This window comes from Taudactylus pleione, unplaced genomic scaffold (assembly GCF_031769625.1).
Source record: "Taudactylus pleione unplaced genomic scaffold, aTauple2 ptg000673l, whole genome shotgun sequence".
In the NCBI taxonomy this organism is placed as follows: Eukaryota; Metazoa; Chordata; class Amphibia; order Anura; family Myobatrachidae; genus Taudactylus; species Taudactylus pleione.
This window is the reverse complement of record NW_028285075.1, coordinates 837,472-857,319: the sequence shown is the minus strand read 5'-3', so window position 1 is coordinate 857,319 and position 19,848 is coordinate 837,472. Positions and strand designations below refer to the sequence as shown.

Genomic DNA, 19,848 nt, shown 5'->3' with positions numbered 1-19,848 from the left:
TTTTGGATTTTGTGAGGCTTACTTGCTGTATAATACATTTTACGTGACACATTTAAAAGACGTGTTTTGATATTAGTTTACTTTTAAAGCTGGCAAGAAATATTATTTTAACATTCAAGACTTTATTTTCCCTTAAAGCAATTTGCCGCGCTGTCATAAAGACATTTCAGGTCCAGTCTCCATCCACAGTCTTATAAATTCATTCCTGATAAGATCTCCGTAACGTTGCTGCCTCGGGATGGCAACAAGTCATTAAATTCCGCTATTTTTGAAGTACAGTTTTAGTAGGACCTCAAATATGATTATTTATACTTTACAGCAAACTCGTCGGAATGAGATTTATGATGCCCCGCTGTACGTGATGTACAAAATTTTAACGGAGGATAATGAATTTATGTATGTAAATGTGTTCCCGCAGCTCTACCTCTTGTGACTAATAGAAAAACTGATAAAAACGGATGTTGCTAGCACTAATAATCATATTTACTATGATGAAGAGAGGTGGGGATGGCAAAGTTACATAAGTTATGTTGTGTTTATGAACAGCTACCTATAAATATTATCTCAATGTCTATAGTGGTAATAAAGTACACAAAAACATGTATTTTGGCACATTATACAGGAGTTCAAACGCAAACATTTCCTCTCCGTCAGTGTCTGTAGAGCTTGGTTTAGAGAAAAAGAGAAAAATAATTGCACCAATCTGGTCTGATTCAGATGTGGTGGATATAGAATCAGACCAATCACGCTCAAGCAAACAAAAAGGTAGCCAATCACAATGTAGGCGTTACTGCCATATGCCTAAAACTTTGTAAAAGTAGCATGAAGTCAGTATTACATTCATTCTTCTAGTTTGTATAATGGGCACGCGTTCGGCATCCCGGAGGTCGCTTACTTTACCGGCGTCAGAATACCAACGCGGTATTTCATACCGATTCCTGATAGGTATGAATTCCGCAACCCCTATGTTTTCATCAACAAGTAGATCTTACTGACCATCAATTGCTGCTTTAGGACTTATTTACATTTGAATTTAAGTCAACTTTATGACACACCTCTCACGGCGGAACAGTACACATCCATTTTAACGCCGCGCTCATAGGTGCTGCTTTCACAATCTCCTTGAAATGCTTTTTCAAAAGTAGGCAAGTATGGCTTAACCAGCTATAATATACGTCATGTGAAGTACAGCATATAGTAGTGTAATAACAATTCTGGCATATACAGGACCAGCGATCATAATATGACATTAAATGAGCAAGTTTGGGAATCTGGGGGGGAGGGACAGAAAAAGAACCTTGCACTGCCCTGGACATATATGTACAAATTGGTCTCCTTATGTACTGAATAGTGTATTATTATACAGAATTAATAATTGACCCTATAGCTGGTCTATATTAGTGCACCCGTAACAGTGCATGTTTTCCAGATCTCCCATTTTGTGCACAAGTATATTCATGGCTGACACATTTTAAAAGATCAACAGGTGGTGCTAATTATTTCATTTGTGACACTGAGGGGATCTTAAAAACATGCGATTTTAGTATTATATACTACTTCTATTGTGGTCATCATGGCGTGGGCTAGGATGGGGGTTTCCAGGCAACCGGAAACCCCCCTGCATTTGTCTATGCAGTGCCGGGATATACATAAAAGTAACCATTGAACTCCAACTCACTCAAATGTAACATTTATCAGTTTATTGATCTGCAAACTGATGATGATGATGAGTGGATTGGTATTGGATTAGTACAGGTTTGGGACCTATTATCAGGAATGCTGGTTTCATGGTTATGTTTATGTTAGTAATTTTGTCCACCATGCCTACAATGTAGTAAAAACAATTATCCCGTCTTTTCCTTTACTGCCCCTGGCTCCACCTCGCTCATTAAATTATGAAGCTGTGCTCCTAGCAGTAACTATCGGAAGAATCTCTTGATGATCATTCTTGTGTCCATGCCATAATACAGAATCAATTATTTAGTTATTTTTCCTTTTCTAATATTTAAAACTTTATGGCTACAGGTCATTCAGACCACAGCTTCATCCCTATCAATAGTCTCGATTGTCCTCTTTTCTCATTTATAGCTAAACATCAGGTCTGTGGAAATTTAAGCTGGGTACACACTAGACGATTTCTCAGACGATATGCCGAATTGGGCCGATATATCGTCCGGATCTTCTAGTGTGTATGCATTATGCGCGCTCCCACTTCGCCAACATTGGGGACGTTCCGTCGGCCGTGCATGCATGGTCGATGAAGCGACCCAGCTGCCGGCGCCAGGAAAGTCAATGGTGCAGGTGAACGATATATCGGGCGGTCGATCACCAGATCGTGCAGTGTGTACCGCCCGCCCGGTATATCGTTCCATCGGTCGCTGTATTGGTAGGTCGTCTAGTGTGTACCCAGCCTTACTGATTGTACAGATAGACAGCACTGGAAGAATTATCTTTCCTCCTGGTTAGCAGATGACCCAAATAATATTATTTTCCCACCCAAAAACTTCAGCCTACTGCACATCACCAATACCCACTTACCAGCCAAAAAGGTGAAAGTGTGTAGGCGGCATCTTAAAAACACGAGGATGTCACTCTCAGAGACATAATTATGTGATGGGCACTCAGTGGTGCCCCCCAGATCCCAGAGACCTAAGGCAGCTGCCCCGAGCTGCTTAATGGTAGAGCCGGCCCTGCTGCTGACAGGTCCACCCTGATTCAATATCCATTCACCACATCAGTATTTCTGCATTAACCAGACTCCACGGCCGTATTCCACTGCGTCCAGAACTGCGATCTGGGGCTTGCGTCCGGCATTCTGCCGTGTCAATGTTGCATTCAGGCTGCACAAAATACATGCATGCGTGTTACGATTGGAGGACTACGTCAAAAAAATGTGTCCGGTCTGTCAGAAATGTCTAATGTTTTTATTTAAAGCTTCACATTCTCCTCTCATGTGAAAGATTAATTTTGTAGAGCAAAATCCAGACACACTGCACAGATCTTTACATATTAATTCACAGCATCCTTCTCCGTAGCACTGTGGGCTGACATTGTCACCATGAATGAAACAGTGATGGATATAGGAAGTGAATTAATGTGCAGACCATATTCTAGACCTTGTCTGCATTTATGGGATGGAGTTCCTATGTTATTTGAGCATACATTGCTCTTATTGAGTCTGATTTATAACAATTCTAAGCCCTGGACCGAGCTTCCTTGACAGGCTCCCAAGGGGAAAGCAATTGTCCTGGGATGGTCCTAGCAGCTTCTCTATTTTTATTCTGATGATGAGTAAACAGTTTACTCTTGTTAATATGTCAGAGTCCTCAGGGAAACCCTCTGCAAAACCTCCAAGATGATAAAATATAGTGAGGCTTATATTCATTTGTATATGTCAGTGATCTGAATTTTTTCCCCTCCGACCAAACTACTGAATGTGATTCAGCGCACGTTTGTACAAGGCAACCTAAGTAGGTGCTGACAGCATGGAGGTGCCAGGGGGTCCCCGGCAGAGTATGGCTGACAGCTGATTTGTGGTATGCAGGACGGGTCACCAGTCAGTAAGCATATCATTTTAATCAGCAGAAGCCGGCTGTGCATTCTATTCGCATCGTTTTGCGAATAAGATGCATTAGACGGTAAACAGTGGCACAAAAAGACACTCGGCGTTACCGAGTCACGCCATGGCCACGGCATGGCACAACTAGAAGGGCTGTTTAACATGCAAGGAAGTAAGCATACTTGCTGACATTCAGCTCCCTTCTTCAGGGAGGGAGCTGAATGTCTGTGCACAGCGGGGGGCGTGGCTGGGTAATGATGCCACATTGGGGCGTGGCCAGATGCAGGCCGCGTGATTGCGTCATCGTGGCCTCTCTTCACAATGCCAAAAATAACGGCATTGTGAAGCAGGGGGCGGGGGCGCGATGACGCGATTCAGCGCAAATCGCATCACCGCCCCCCCGCCCACTGCAGGGGTTTCTATTAGTAGTCCGGTGAGGGGGGCATAGGCAAATGCAGGGGGAGTTCCCGGCTGCCTGGAAAGCCACCTTCCTAGCCCACGCCATGACCACAAAATAACTTATATATAATACTATTTTACTAGTGCTACTTGTTTCCCTAAGTATCACAAATGAAATAATTAGCACCACCTGTGGATCTTTTAACATGTGTCAGCCAGTAATGAATACACATGTGCACCAACTAGGGATGTATTGCTATAGACAATCTATAGGGTTAATTATTAATAGAGTTATCCAGTGCATAAGGAGACCAATATGTACATACGATTATATGTCCATGGCGGTGCTAGGTTCTTCTGCTGCTCCCCAGACTCCTGTTTTGATCCCATGCTCTGGAAATGTGCCCACATCTAACGGCTTACAGTGATTGCTGGTCCTATATATGTTGGAAATATGACAGACACTACACTCTGGGTGTGATATGTATTACCGCCGGCCGCATGGTTCAATTCCCGACAGCGGCTGGCCAACAAAGGAGGAAATTCCGATCGTCCTAACGGTAAGTATTTACTAGCCTAACCTAACCCCCCTAACCCTAACCCTCCTTAGGGGTGCCTAACCCTAACCTCCCCCCCTGTGCCTAACCCTAACCCCCCCTCTAAGTGCCTAAACCTAACCTGCCTTCCCCGCTGCCTAAACCTAAGTCCCCCGGGGAGGTGCCTAACACAAACCTCCCCTCGGGGGTGCCTAACCCTAACCCTCCCTCCCCTAGCCTAACCCTAACCTCCCGGGGGGGTGCCTAACCCTTAGTCCCCCCCGAGAACCCTAAACCTAACCCTCCCCCCCAGCGGCTGTCCGCTGCGGCACCTGGCATCCGCTCGATCGGGGTGCCAGGCGCCGGTCTCCCGATGTCGCGCAAATGACAGGCGTCTAGATTTAGACGCCTGTCATTCGTCCCTAGTCAGGATAAAGCAGTCTGGAAGCCGGCGGTCGTCATTTAGACCGTTGGTTTCCAGACTAGATCCCTACACTTTGTATGACGCATATTAAAGCTGGTTAAGTGCTAAGTATTCCCTCTTCATGGACCGGCCACGCTCACTCTAAAATCAAGCATTTGGAAACCCCCCTCTAGAAATCCTGCATTTGCCACTGGGGGGGGGGGGGGGCAAGCGGCAGCCTGGAAGTAAGATGTATGTGGACAAATCTGTACATTAAATTGAATAGAGCCCTAAAGCTGGCCACACACTAGGCCAGTGATTTTCAACCTTATCACCTCTACACACTACACAAGATTTTAAAATGACCAAGGCACACCATCCAGCTATGCCGTGCGCGTGGCCAATAAACAAAAACATAAACATTGGCTCCCACATAAAAATATACACACACCAGGCAGGGCCGTAACTAGGGTAGTGCGACCAGTGCCATGGCACAGGGCACCGCAGGACAAGGGGCGCTGTTTGGGCCTGTCAATTTTCCTGTTTATTATCATTCTCACTTGTAGCTTCCTCTTCTTTTATCCCCAGCATCTCCTGGCCTCCCCTATCTCTTCCCTGGCCCTTCCCCATGAGGCCATGGCCCTTTTTTTGGTGCACTATCTTATGTCCCTATTTAAAAAATGTGTGTGTGGGGCATCAATGCTCTCTCTGGCACAGGGCACCAAAAAGTCTAGTTACGGCTCTGCACACATATTGGCCTCTTGAGGAATAAAACACACTACATTGGCCTCCACAGTACTAGTGTGCTGAGCTGACCGCCACGGCACACTTGACAACCACTCGCGGCACTCTAGTCATACTTGCCTACATTGTACTTAGCTTTTGCGGGAGACTTGGGGAGAGGAGAAAAATCAGGTTGTGATGGGGGCGGGGCCTGACATCTTGTGTCATTAGGCCCCGCCCCCTTCGCGGCAAATTGCCGCGATTGGCGTAAATTTGCATAAGGGGCGGGGCTAAATGACATGATTCATGCAGAATCGCGTAATTAAGCCCCGCCCCCTACACAGAGACCCGCGATTGCCGCGGAAGTTCTCCCCATTCTGCCCACTTCACTAGGAAGTGGGCAGAATGCGGGAGAAATGCCTACCCTTCCGGGGGTGCGGGGGGTTACCCGAAAAATCGGGAGCCTCCCGCGAAAACCGGGAGGGTAGGCATGTATGACTCTAGTGTGCCACAGTGGTTGAAAAACGCTGCACTAGACGATTTTCTGTATGATTTGCACGATTTCGAGGAATCAGAATGATGAATTGTTCAAATTTGTGCAAAAAGCGTTATAAGTTAAATGTAGGTGCATGACTGCATCTCGAATTGCGTTCACATGCTAAAACTAGGCTTCAATTATTTATATGTGCACCTATGAGTACACAGCTACAAATGTAGTATAAAATATAGAACAAGCAGTGTTTTAGTACAAACAAACAAACAATTTGGTTTAATTCCACGGAATCTAATAGGTCACCCTCCAACATCCCACCCACTTAATTGGTTTTGGTCCTATGGCGATGAAATATAGATTCCATGGCAGCGTGTGAGTATCTGTGGGGGTTGGGTTTGCTAACCGCTAGGGCATAATGATGAGAATCACACAGCCTCCCACAGTCATCAGCTGGATCTCCCTTCCAAGGGAACTCTACCAGAAGAGAAGATTTAAAGGTTGGCAGGTATGGGATGGTCCAAATGGGTTAACAATGGTTAAACCATAGGCGTAACTACCATAGGTGCAAGGGTTGCAGCTGTTATATGGGCCCAGAGCTGAGGGGGGTGCCATCTTCCTGGTCAAAGTTACATGTGTTATATATATATTTCACCATTGGGTGGTACTGTACATAGGGGCTCTTACAAGCATTTGCTATTGGGCCTTCAAATACGTAGATCAGGGATGGGGAACCTCAGGCCCGGGGGCCATATAAGGCCCCCGGAACCATTTTGTCTGGCCCTCTGAGCTTTTTTCTGCTAGCCTCATCTGGCTAGCAGGGTGCCTAGAAAGGCACCCTGCAGCCAGAATCTATGCAGCATTGCCCCATCTGGAGCACTCTTAGGATGCTTCAGATGGTCATACCGCTGCCTTTACAGCTCCCCAAAGCATCCTCAGGATGATCCGGTCATTGCTGTAATCACTGGCGATTGTGGCCTAGCCCCCATGTGACTACACAGACGGGACGTGGCCTGCACCAGGCCTGCAAATAATGTTATATATATCAAAATGGCCCTCGGCAGAAAAAAGGTTCCCCACCCCTGACCTAGATACTCCACTTGGTTAAACAGATGTATTTCAGAAAATTGGAACGCATTGCAGGGGGGGGGGCACGTTTTACGTTTTTACACTTTTGTAAATAACCTCCACTGTACATCTGGCTCTCATGCAACAAACCCATACAATAAGAAATCACTTGGAATTATGATTAAGACTACAGGGAAAATTCCGAGGCAAGTACAATGAGCTCCAACTGTAGCTAACCTCTGTCCTGAGTTACGGTTACACCTTTCCAGGGCTGAAACCTTTAATATTTTCTGATAATGAACATGCTTTTTGATTTTTTTTTGTTGTTTCTTCCAAACGCAACACAAGCCGCCTTGAGAAAAAAAAACAAAAAAAACCCCCACAGTTACGAGATCATTAAATGTCTAATGAACACGTAGCACTAAGCATCTTTATTTTAACACAACACTTTGATGTTTGAGGAAAGAGAAAAAAAACACCTTGCGCAATTAAATGAAAAATAATAATAAATAAAAAATGCGCAGCATGAAACCCAGCCGGGGAGCAGTATTTACCCTGAGCGAAGCGCTAGAATGAGGAATGGCAGTTGTGATTAATGATTTTCCTGCACAATATTTGAAAAGCCAAGTTTCTTCAACTAGAAGTTTGATCTGGACTGTAAGTTGGAAAATCTGCAGGGAAATCCAGCCAGGGAATAGAAAAGGGCAGAATGTTCAATAACTTCTATGCTTATGATAAGAAATATATGTCTGTGTCATAAATTTGAGATGCCACCTACATCTAATATTGAAGGTCATGGCTTTCTTTTTGGATAAGCTCAGTAGTGCGGCATGGCACGGAAACATTTCTAGCAGTGGAATGTATGTGAAACCGTTACAATTAACTAAAAAAAAATATTGCCTAAAGGGGAGATTACACAGTTATTAAGCGTATTGTATTGTTGATACCGTGCAGCCGTGTCATTCAATGCGGGCTATCAATTTACAAGGAACAAATGACACTACTGAGACACTCAAGCGCTTTGTATTTTCACAATGACGGGAGTATTAGAAGATCACAATAAGAATTTACTAAACTATGGAGACCGGCAGCTAAGGAGGACACTAAGGGGTATATTTACTAAAGTGCGGGTTTATAGAAGTGGAGATGTTGCCCATAGCAACCAATCAGATTCTAATTATCATTTATCTAGCTCCTTCTAGAAGATAATACAGTAGTTAGAATTCGATTGGTTGCTATGGGCAACATCTCCACTCCTATAAACCTGCACTTTATTAAATATACTGCTAAATTAGGAAAAGGGGGGCAGTCATAATGTGACAAACCCTTTTATATACGGCAGTGGCACCCCTAGGCCAAAAGTTTTTTAAGGGGATATGTACTAAGTCACCCACAGCTATGCGAGTGGCCAGGAGCTATGCGAGTGGCCAGGAGGTCCCTCCAAAAAGGAGCAGGGACGGCCCTGATTCAAGATGCCGTTTAATGGGCGTGCATAATTAACAACGTAGCGTCAACGTACACGTCACCTGCATGCACTTCAGGCCGCACTGATCGCAGTGCTTGCGGCAGGGAAAGGCAACCACAAGGGCTGCGAGCAGCGCCGATGGCTCTCGATGTTACCGATTAATCCTACAAATCCCGGAGATGACGTGTGTCACGAGTGTAAAGGGGGCGTCTTTATACACTAGCGAGCACTCATTGCCGTAGCTCGCTAAGACATAGAGGGCGTCCTTACGCAACGCAGTGCGAGCGCTTAATTTAAATATTCGGCCCTTTTTTGCCTGCGAGCGAACGCATCTTGCGAGGGGTCTGAATGAGCTCCTCATCTTTATCTCTTTCCAAGGCTTAGTACATAGACCCCTATTGTGAGAAATTCAGCAAAAACTATGAAATTAAGTAAATTATATCTGTCATCCTTAGGGTCACTTATGTGGTGGTGGTCAGGGTTGTGCTTGTGTCTGTCCACATATTTTATCATTGCCAGTTGCCAGCACGTCACCCAGTGTGGATACTACTGATATAGGCCAAATGTTGTGCATCACTCAGCTAGGCAGCATACTGCACAGGGACCCGGTACTCAAAAATGGGGCGTGGTCATGACCCCAGATGCTGGGCCATAACCCCAATGCCCCCTATAACCTTCTAGTACTGGGACAGACATCACATGGCAGCACTGTCTGAGGGCAAGCTTTAAAAAATACGTGACCATATAAGATTACTTGATTCCGCACTAGCTGGGAATTTAATTTCGGAAAGTATAATAAAAATACCAACAATTATCTATACGTGCCGTATCAATTCAATTACAAGAACGGGCAATGTATTTCTATGGAGAAAGGGGGGGCAGTTAAGGGGGGGTGGGCAATAAGGAATTCTTAGTGAGCTATTCCTGTTTTATTAATACCTCTTTACCTCTTTGTTTTATTCTAGTGTCTATATGGCTGCTATGTTCATTCGTCCATTATCCCAACGTTCCACAGGAGGTGTTACTGGCTCTTACAGGTAAGGCCGGCCGTCTGCGCGGCTTTCTCTATACTATAATAATGTCTATGGCACAGAATGCTGATTGGTTGGTCCGTACCGAACTTGGTTGGTTTTTGGTGATGCCGGAATTTGGATTGGTTACGACGGGTATGTTAAATGATGGCTGAATTGCTGCAGAATACTTTTGGAGACGATAGTACTGTAACTTCAACATAGAGAAACCTAAATCTGGATTCCCTTTATCCTAGCAATGTTTGTAATACTAATGTCTCTAGCGTGCAGTAATGTTAGTTAAATACAGACTTACTGTTGCTTGACAACTGTGATGAGAATTTATGATCATTGGCTACATATATTGTTCTCTGATACTTAAAGTGTACCTGTTGCTTATTGCAGGCAGCAATTTTTTTATTTACTAGGAACCTGTGACATGTGACACTGAGGCATGAGGCACAGGGGGCGATACAGAGCTGCACACAAATCAGGCACAGCTGCACTGGCACTGCGTGCATGGCCGTAGGTGCGGATAATACTGAGCTGCTCTCTTATTGGACGATATTGTCTCTATCTGTCCATTTGTTCAAACAGCTACCATTATTATCCGTACACTTGTGCACCAGCCTTATACCTGGTCAGCGTCAGACTAGGGCATGGACGGCCCACCGGGGAAATGCAGTGGTGGGGGCCCATGGTTAAGGGGGGTGGTCAGCAACCAGAGGGGATGTGGCCAGCCAACATAGAGATTTGGCTAACCATTACACAGTGCATGGCCTAAACCTCTTTATAAATGTATAGTAAATACTGATAGTGCAGGCATGATAATGTACCAGATTGATAACAGCAATGCAGTTTAGTGAATATACCATAGCATACCTGCCTACCCTCCCGGGACCTGCTGGAGGCTCCTAATTTTTCGGGTAACCCCCCACACCCCCGGGAAAGTAGACACCTCCCGCACTCTACCCACTTCCTAGTGAAATGGGCAGAATGGGGCAAATGTTCTCGCCGATGGGCGGGTCCATGAGTAGGGGGTGGAGCCTAATATAATTGTGCCATTTAGCCCCACCCCTATTCAAATATGCAGGATTCTGGGCATTTTTACAGCAAGGAGGCAGGACTTCATGACGGATTGTCTGCCCCCCCCCCCCCCTCCCAATGCCACTCACCTGCTTCTCCTCCACGGGAACCTTTAGAAGTCGACAAGTATGTATCATAGCCATGGGAATGTAGTATAATATAACCAGTCCGACCCTGTACCTGGTGCTCATCTCTGCGTACGCATATCTCTGCATTGCCCGCAATTCCGGCTACACACACTCAACATGCACTCACTCAGCTTAGCCTATGTGCGAACATTGCCACCCAGCTCCGCCCACTCAGCTGCAAGTGAGATGTGCATGACTTGTTGGAACACCCAGCAGATGCTTGCGCTGGGGTACAGAGCATGTACAGTACTAAACATTGCTGATCCGTCATGCAACTCTAATCGGCCCCACAGTGTCTGTCTCAGTGATGTCGCTACTCCTTAGTAAATACATGGGCTGTGCTCTCATTCATTTTGTTTTTTTTGCTCAAAAAGTATCCGTCTCTCTGCATGAAAGACACAGATACACTTTAGTATGTTGCGGTGTTGTTCATAACGAGAATTATTACATCATGATCTGCAAATGGCTCAAAGTGTTGTTCCTCTGTACTGGCAGCGATTCGTGTATTCTGTGAGCTGCCTGATTATTCAAAACTTATTAATATATATATTTGATTTATAAATTGAAAACAAAAAAGTTTTGCTTGTTTCACCTTATAAGATAGTGCTTCCCAAACTATCTGGCATCACGGCCCCCTAGAGCATCAATATTTTTTTCACGGGACCCCTAGGCCAATAGTTTTTTATTGAGAAATTAAAATGGTGCTCACCTGTTATCCTTAGGGTCAGTTATGTTGGGGGTGTCACAGCAGCTAGTTTGGGAACCACTGTTATAAGACATTATAATACATGCTAACGAGCCCTATATTTATTCGTTTTCAAGCTTCTTTTTTAATCTATTGACTGTTATTCCTGTCATTGCACATTTTTTTCTAAAACAAATACCCTCGTCACCCGCATTGATGTATTATAATAATTATGATTCATTTTGACAGTTTTTTTATATAGAGCTTGTGATCGGGCATCTCCCGTATTGTAGTAATCTTAAATTGAAATTAATCAAGAAAATGTATTTATTTTTTATAATCCAAAAAAAAGGAGCAAAAATAGATAAATTAATTTTAATGACACATTTTATATATATATATAATCATGTTATCATATTTGTGAATATATAAAACAGGCTCTGTAGTGGCAGTGGACAGAATTAAGTAATTCACTACTTAGTTTTTGTGATTACCTGTATGTGAGATTATCTTTCCTTTAAATTAGTATCAAATCCCATCCTACATTTACAATGGCTTCATTCAAGTGAATTAAATATTGAGATTTGAAACTATAGTATTTAACAGAAGTAAACATTAAAGAGCATTTATATGCTTTGCTACAAATGTTATATCATCATCTCTTCAGCAATGAATTTATTATTAATGTAGTTGAAATTGTCTTACAATAAGCATTGCTAGGTGTTCCCATGAGCCAAAACTTGGCCGGCCCCACAGTAAGGAATTACAGCTACTATATGCATGTGATTATAGATATGTACAGTGTATATATATATATATATATATATATATATATATATATATATAAATATATATATATATATATGTACAAGTCCCTACTCTATTGCTCTGAATTATAACATGGAAATAGCTATCACATTAGTGTTAAACTCAAGATATGCTGTCAAGGTTTAAAAAGCTCACAGCAACTTTGCTTTTAAAGATGAGACAGTCACCAAGCACACCTGTTGTATGTATACATACATATACAGTGTGTATATATATATATATATATATATATATATATATACTGTATATAAAATACTTGTGTGTAAACACATGTATAGTAAAGTGGTCATTGGATCAGTATGCAACAGTTTCTGTATCTCAAATAAGTAGCCATAAAACTGTTCCATAAAAATTAGTGTATTCATTTACTCTTTGTCACTGTGTTTGGGGCTGAGGGCGTAGCGATGTGTAGTCAGTTTGTTTGCAGCATGTTTTTTCTATATTTCTGTTATGTGTAGCATTGTAAAAAACTGTTGAAGTGTGTTGCCGATGACGAACACGTCATGCTGCTTGCAATGAAAAGCCAAGAATTTAATTGCTGGAAATTATTTTATTGCGGACCTCCCTGGAGACAAAATTTTAATAGGAAGGTGGTGTTTGTGGGGTGCAGATTTTACTGTTAAAATATTAATGTGCATGTCTATGCCACATTTAACAGTGTCACCATTCACTTTCATAATCATCATTTGCTACTGTTAAATAGGAAGGAAATGTTGGGAGAATTAGTTGATTCACAACTATTCAAAGGAAAAAAAAAAACTTTGAAAAAATGGACACATCACTGCTGTTTAGCATTCCACCATTTGGCAATTTAAAGGGTACCTGCACCTGGAATCTATTTTGATATTTTAGTTGGTGGTGCACTGAAAAATAATTGAATGAATTTCAAGGCGTCCCAGTTTTCATTGCTTCTTTCTGTCTTCCTGGAAGTAGTCTGGGAACAGACTCTAGGCTTGCTTTTTTGATTAGAGTGGAGTAAACCCAGAAATGTTTGAATGGGAGGTTAGGAAAGCTAAGTGCGCCAGCTTCCTAAGCTTCACCTGCGGCGCCATCTTTCAAGTGATGAATTCATAAAGATAGCACTTTTTCAGAAGAGAGCTGGTTCCTGTGCAGTGTCATCTTTCTGAGTACATCACTAAAAAGATGGCACTGCAGGAGAAGCATAGGAAGCTGGCACAACGCACAGGAGGCGCAGTGGTCAAACCTGGGTGCAGGGTGTTGAGTGCGTACACCCCCCTGGAACCATGCGCACATGTGCACTATCTGTGCCCATGATAGATACGCCACTGGTAGATGCATAATCATGCATGTTGCTTTGTGACAGCATTAAAGTCCACCCATTGCCTACCTACACACAGTGGGCTGAACCAGTATTCTGTGTATGGTACCTCATGCCTCAGTGCTGTCACTGATAAAGTACATCCTCATGAGCGTCAGTTCAGTGCGTGGCAGAAATTACTATGTCTAGTTATTGGCAATAACCAGACATAGTTATATTTTAGTTTTACAAGCATATGTTGATACACTTTCAGCTCTGATACACTTGTCCACCGCCTTGTCACTTAGTTTATTTTGTATTAGGAGTATTACAGCAATAAGGATCATTGGCCTTGGATCAGTGCTGCTGGAGGAGGTCATTGATCATGCATTTACTCTTTGCAATTGTGTGTTGGCTTATTGAGATAACTTTCATGTGTGCCCCAGGGCCTGAGTGGCAGTCAGCTCAACAGAGACACATAGCTAGTAATGTTAGACAACATGCCAGTTATACAAAACAAGGCTTTCAATTCACAGAGCATTTTGTTTCCACATCTAGGGGCCGTCCAACAGTTTCATCATTTCTACAGATTACTTACTAATGTTTCCGTGTTTTGTTGGTTCTTTTTCACTTTCTATTACCCTGAAGATATATTCACAGAATCGTTTTTCATAAGTACTGGGGAAAGATGGCAACATTCACAGTACACAAGGCTAGAAGTATTACATCATTAAACTCGGTAACACAAATTACAACTAGTCTGTACTCTTATGTTTGAGATTGTTAAATAATTCAGATCACATGGACAGCATGAAATACGATGGATAGCACAAGTCTGGTTAGGTCACAGTGTTTCCTTGGGAATCGGATACTTAGGACATTATTGTGTAGGAAAATTAGCTATAGAGCTTTTTTGCTTATGTACTGTCACAATAACCCTATTTTGTAGTTTCCTATCCTATTTAATGTAGTATGTAGATAAAATACATATGTTAAAAGATTTTGCATGGATTCTATAAGCTATTAATAAGTTTTCGTGAAAAATGGACTGTTCTGTAGAGTGCCATTTACTTTGTCTCTGCACGATATGTTTCAGTTGGGTTCAAACTAAGAGATCCCACATGGGTCCCAGAAATTATACTTAAACAAATTGAATATAAAAGTGTAAATTTATTATAATACTTAGATACAGCAATCACTCAGCAAATCCAGGAGCCCTTCTCTCAGCATCTAGAGACTGAATTATGTTCAAACATCCTAGCACTTCTGCAGTCAGTGTTGTTCCAGGAATAAGGCTAATTCTATACTGACACATTACAGCTTATAGACTGTTTCTGAGAGAAAAACTCCTGAGTAGACATTTTAACAGGTATAAAGGTCATTTTTAGAAACATTCCTAAATATTATTAGACAGTAGGGGGCACTGTTTCCTCAATTATAAATATTGGAATTCATATCTCAATAACAACATTTATGGTGTGTATTTTGTATTAGTTGAAGGTAACACATTGTTGATTCAGGATTAAGCATGTCTGGTCTCATAACTAAACATTTGCAATAGCTAACTAGTTAGCATTCTAAAAAATATTGACATATACTGGACTTTGTCACAATCTGTATATGATGCAAAACCGACAGAGAGCACTGAACATCAAAAATGACTTGAAAACTCCATTTTGGTCAGTCCTGATACACCATATTATATTGTCCCCTCAAAGCTTTCCTATTCATTTACTTCATGTCTGAAAATCTCCTCATAAAATAATAGACTTTGTTTGAGGCGTCATGGCATCTCTGAGGGCTTGTAATGAGTTCATTTGGAATATGCAAGACTGTTGTACTCAGGAGAAAAATGGGACATTTTCCCTAAATCCACCAAGACAGTTGGCCCACCATCTACCTTAATGGATCCTTTTTTTAAAGAGGAAACTTCCTCTTCCAATGGATTGTTTGACTAATCAAAATACAGTCCCAACTCCAGTACTCAGGGACCCCTAACAGTGCACGTTTTACAGATCTCCTAGTTGGTGCACTGGTGTATTCATTTCTGGCTGTCACGTTTTTAAAAATATCTACAGGTGGTTCTATTTATTTCACTTGTAATACTGAGGAGATGTGTAAAACGTGCAGTGTCAGGGGTCCCTGAGGACTGGAGTTGAGAAACACTGCCATAAGACCTCCCAAAGTTCCCAATCTGACCTCAAATTGACCCTGTAAATCACCATCAGATTAAACTGCCTTACCACTCACTCCAATAACGGACACTATAATAGATATAGCTAGCGATAGCATTTCATGTAAGACGGGCCTCCAGTCCACTTATAAATCCATGTCATGTCATCATCATTCCTTCTATTGGCGGAGACTTACCTGGTCTGACTACTCTTACCGTAAAGAACCCTTCCCTATGTGGATGGTAAAACCACCTTTCTTCCAGTTACCTTGTTACTAGTTCTGGCCTGGGTTTGTAAAGCTCAATAAACTATACTTTATATTGACATTGTATATATTTATACATAACAATTTTGATCTTATCAAAGGGACATTTTTCTTGTCCACTTTGTCTATTATTATTATAATTAAGGTTTCCTGACCCATATTCCAGGTTGCCCTAACCCATATGTTCCACTTGGCAGAATTTCACTCTCAGTCTATGTTGCGCTCATTTGAATATTATGTTACATTAGAAAAGCATCTCCCAAGCCAGCACCACGGGTCAAGGGTCAATTCAAATCTACTGTGTGTACATTTCAGCATTTAAATGGCGATATGCTTGCTGTATTCTGATCATTATATCAGGCCAGTGTTTCACGCTTCCTGTTCTGTAGCCAAAAACATTCCACTGTGCATTGCTATAATGTGACCACTGGGGGCAGTGTTACAGTGAAATATAATTGTGTTATTCCCCTACATCAGACATATCTCTCGCTCATTAGTACATTCTCACATGCAGTGAAATCCAGTCTTCCATCTGCGCCTTACACTGAACATTTATTTACGTTGACGTAGACATAGGGGTACATTTTCCCTTGAAGAACACAGCGAGGCAGCACAGTGAGTGGAATGCTGGCTATGGATTAAACACATTTACATCTCTCTATTGTAAATAGCATAGTGTATGCACAGTAGTTTCTCCTGGGAGATACCATCAGCTCCTGCTGTGTTATTCTGCGGGGGTGGATTCATCAGTGTCGAAATCACGTTGTTCCACGATAAATCAGCCCTTCCAGCAGCACAACACAAAGTGATATCATCTCACAAGTGAGATAATAACTCTGTTTGATGAACAGCCTTATGTTGCATAGGTGATAACCACTTCCATGGATGCAGTTAAAGTAGTCGGTTATGACAGAGGGGAATCTAGGAAGAAAGCGGATCTGGATGATGAACTGCTGAGCTCTCCTGGATATCCTTAACTGGCAAGAGACAGCAGACTTTGGTCCCGTGTTACAGCCGCCCTCATTCCGTGCGCTGATACCTAATTGCGGTTCACATGTTACGCGGGAAATTAAACGGCTGCTGTAGGGCCAAAGATTGCCTGCAACTGGCGACGAACCTGTGAGCGACCCCTACTTATAAATGTACTCAGATCAATGTTATGATATATGGGTATTGTCGGAGAAATAGAAAATAGCTGGGGACATTTTTAGAATGCCAGGATTATTCCTGAACAATCGGCATCTATACAATAGTATATTTATGTTTTTTTTTTTATTATATCTTCATAAAATCTAACACAACGCACAGGCATGTACTTTTTGACACAAACGACATCAAATATGTCAATAGTTCCTGGTTAATTGATTGGCTGCAGTCTTACAATGGATTCAGAGGGTCTTTTGTATGAGATGATTTGGGCATCTCTGTTGAGGGCCTATTCGTTATCGGGGGGGCCGTGTTGCTCCTCACAATTAAGTATCCAACTGGCTGCGAGATTTGGCGGCACACACTTAAGTACCAGAGCAACTTAATTTGGCTCTAGTTAGGGGACAGCTGTTCCGAAAAAAACAGCTGTCTCCACAATCAGTACAGAAGTAGCAGTGATACTCCCGTCCGGAGGTCACTCAGGCGCACAGGATGGAGCAAAGCTCCGAGAACTAGAGCCATCTCAAGATGTTGTTCATACTCGCAATCAAACTCCTAAAAACTTTCAGTTTTTATGAGTGCTGAATACTAGATGGCCCCCATTGAGGCCCCTAATAATGAATGTGTACCAGGCCCTTAAGTGATAATGAATAGGCCCCTTAAGAGGCAGAGTTGGTGGGTTGACAGAAGGTAGGTTCTCTTACCTCGTCCCCACCTACAATAACTCTCTCTTACCTACCTACAATGAAACCGCTATTGCACCCATCACATGTCATGGCAAGAGAAAGTGCGCAGTGGACAGCCAGTGAATCACCATGAGCTTCCTCCTGCACTGACTGAGGAGGGTACATTTGAAGAGTGAAGGCGGTATACAGGAAGGAGCTATTTCCTTCCCCCGATACCCTCTCTGTTACTATTATCACTAGTGCTCTCCTCAAACAGGATGAGGTGTATTGCAATCATCACCACCTGTCAATGGTGGGTCTCCAGCACTTAGTTCTGCTCTCATGTAGCAATCTCTTCTTGCTGGGTCAGCTCTTCGCGATATACAGCTGTCCCAGCATTGAAGCTACTTTGAAATGCGCATACACGGCCAAGAAATTTTGCGTAAAGTTGCCAATAGGCTACAGATGGCTTTAGGGTCCGTGACCAAGCTCTGTAAAGTTATGCTGTGCAGAGCTTGGTACATGCAGCCAGATCGCAGCCCAGTAGAAACCTACAGTATGGGGCCTGCTCCAGCTCCAGAGCAGAACGGATATCTCTGAATGGGATGCCGTAATCCTTATACAACAGATTGGAGGATTTACCGCAATTATACATTTGGTACAACTGATGGAGGAAGCACATAGTGAACCACTGATTTACTGCACTGTCTCCAGCTGTGAATATAATTGCAGGAGGGGGGAGAGGTGGTGTGAGGTGGGATATCTGCACTATAGAGAGGAAACCACCAGGGACGGCGCAGAAAGTGACTGATTCTGATTCGCACACTAGTTCCAATGTAGACGCAGCCAGCAATTTATGTGCGTCGCAAGCTGCATACGATACTGACCGCTACGCTTCTCAGCTGTTTCTCTGTGACCCCTTAGTGGGAGTTAATGGGTGTTAACTGGGCCACAAGAGGCCGCTGCACATAAGAGAGACGTTATGTGCCTGTGTCATGAGGCGTGTAGCTAGAGCAGCGACCTGTGCACGCCGCCAGTCAATTGAGCAGCTAGCATGGGGCGGGTGTAAGTGCTGATGGTAGCGATGACGGCTGCTCTCGCGGAGGGATCACTGCGGCGGTGCGATCCCATAAAGGCGTATGACTTGCAATACGGCGTATAGTTGCATTAGCATTCGGCTCACATCGCATTCGCAGCAGGCGTCCACAATTGTGTCGGCATTATGCGCACTCAGAATTAGGGTGACAGGTTAAGTCAATCCAACAGGTGACAGGTTAAGTCAGCAATCTGGGATTTCAGCTTGTGCATGGAACCTTTTCCTAACAAACAGTGGGTCTCATTCAGACCCGCTCGCGAGCGCAGGATGCTCGCAAGCGGGTCGATGGTACCCAAATACGCGAGACCCAGATAGCGACAGCCAAGCTGTCGCTCCGGGTCTCGCACCAAAGGGAGCGTGCTGTCGATGGTGATTTGATGCTCTTGTACACAATGCTGCTATACAAATTTAAAACGATGAATCCCTTTAACATTTTATAATTCAATATTATATAATAGTATATATCTGTTCTGAATGATTTTGGGGGCTATTTATGTAAAAAGCTCTACTTCCTCCTCCCTGCTTCTGATGAAATTGCCGTTACGGAGAAAACGCGTCAGTCTTTCATCTCTCACAGGGATACATTGGATATTTGACTATTTTAGCGTCAATGATATGCACTTGGCAGTCTAGAAGCAACAATATCCCGACTACAGAATCCCGAACAGGACGAAGATCCCGACCCCAGCATTCTGAAGAGGATGAAGATACTGGCGTCGGCATCCCGATAAGGATGAAGATATTGGCGTCGGCATCCTGACTGCCGGCATCCTGAAGGTAAGTATCCGTCTTACCTTTAGTGCTAGCCCTCAAGATGGCTGGGATTAGTTTTAGGCACCCCCGAGGGGAGATTAGGGTTAGGCA

At 43.2% G+C, this 19,848-nt stretch overlaps 1 protein-coding gene across 1 annotated transcript in view; it reads left to right on the top strand.

Moving 5' to 3' along the window:
- Nucleotides 1–19,848, top strand: part of CAMTA1 (calmodulin binding transcription activator 1) — a 1,701,345-nt gene that overhangs the window by 940,799 nt on the left and 740,698 nt on the right. Inside the window, exon 5 of the mRNA XM_088455852.1 lies at nt 9,609–9,680. Coding sequence (XP_088311978.1) covers nt 9,609–9,680 — 72 coding nt within the window. The remainder of the gene's footprint in view (nt 1–9,608; nt 9,681–19,848) is intronic.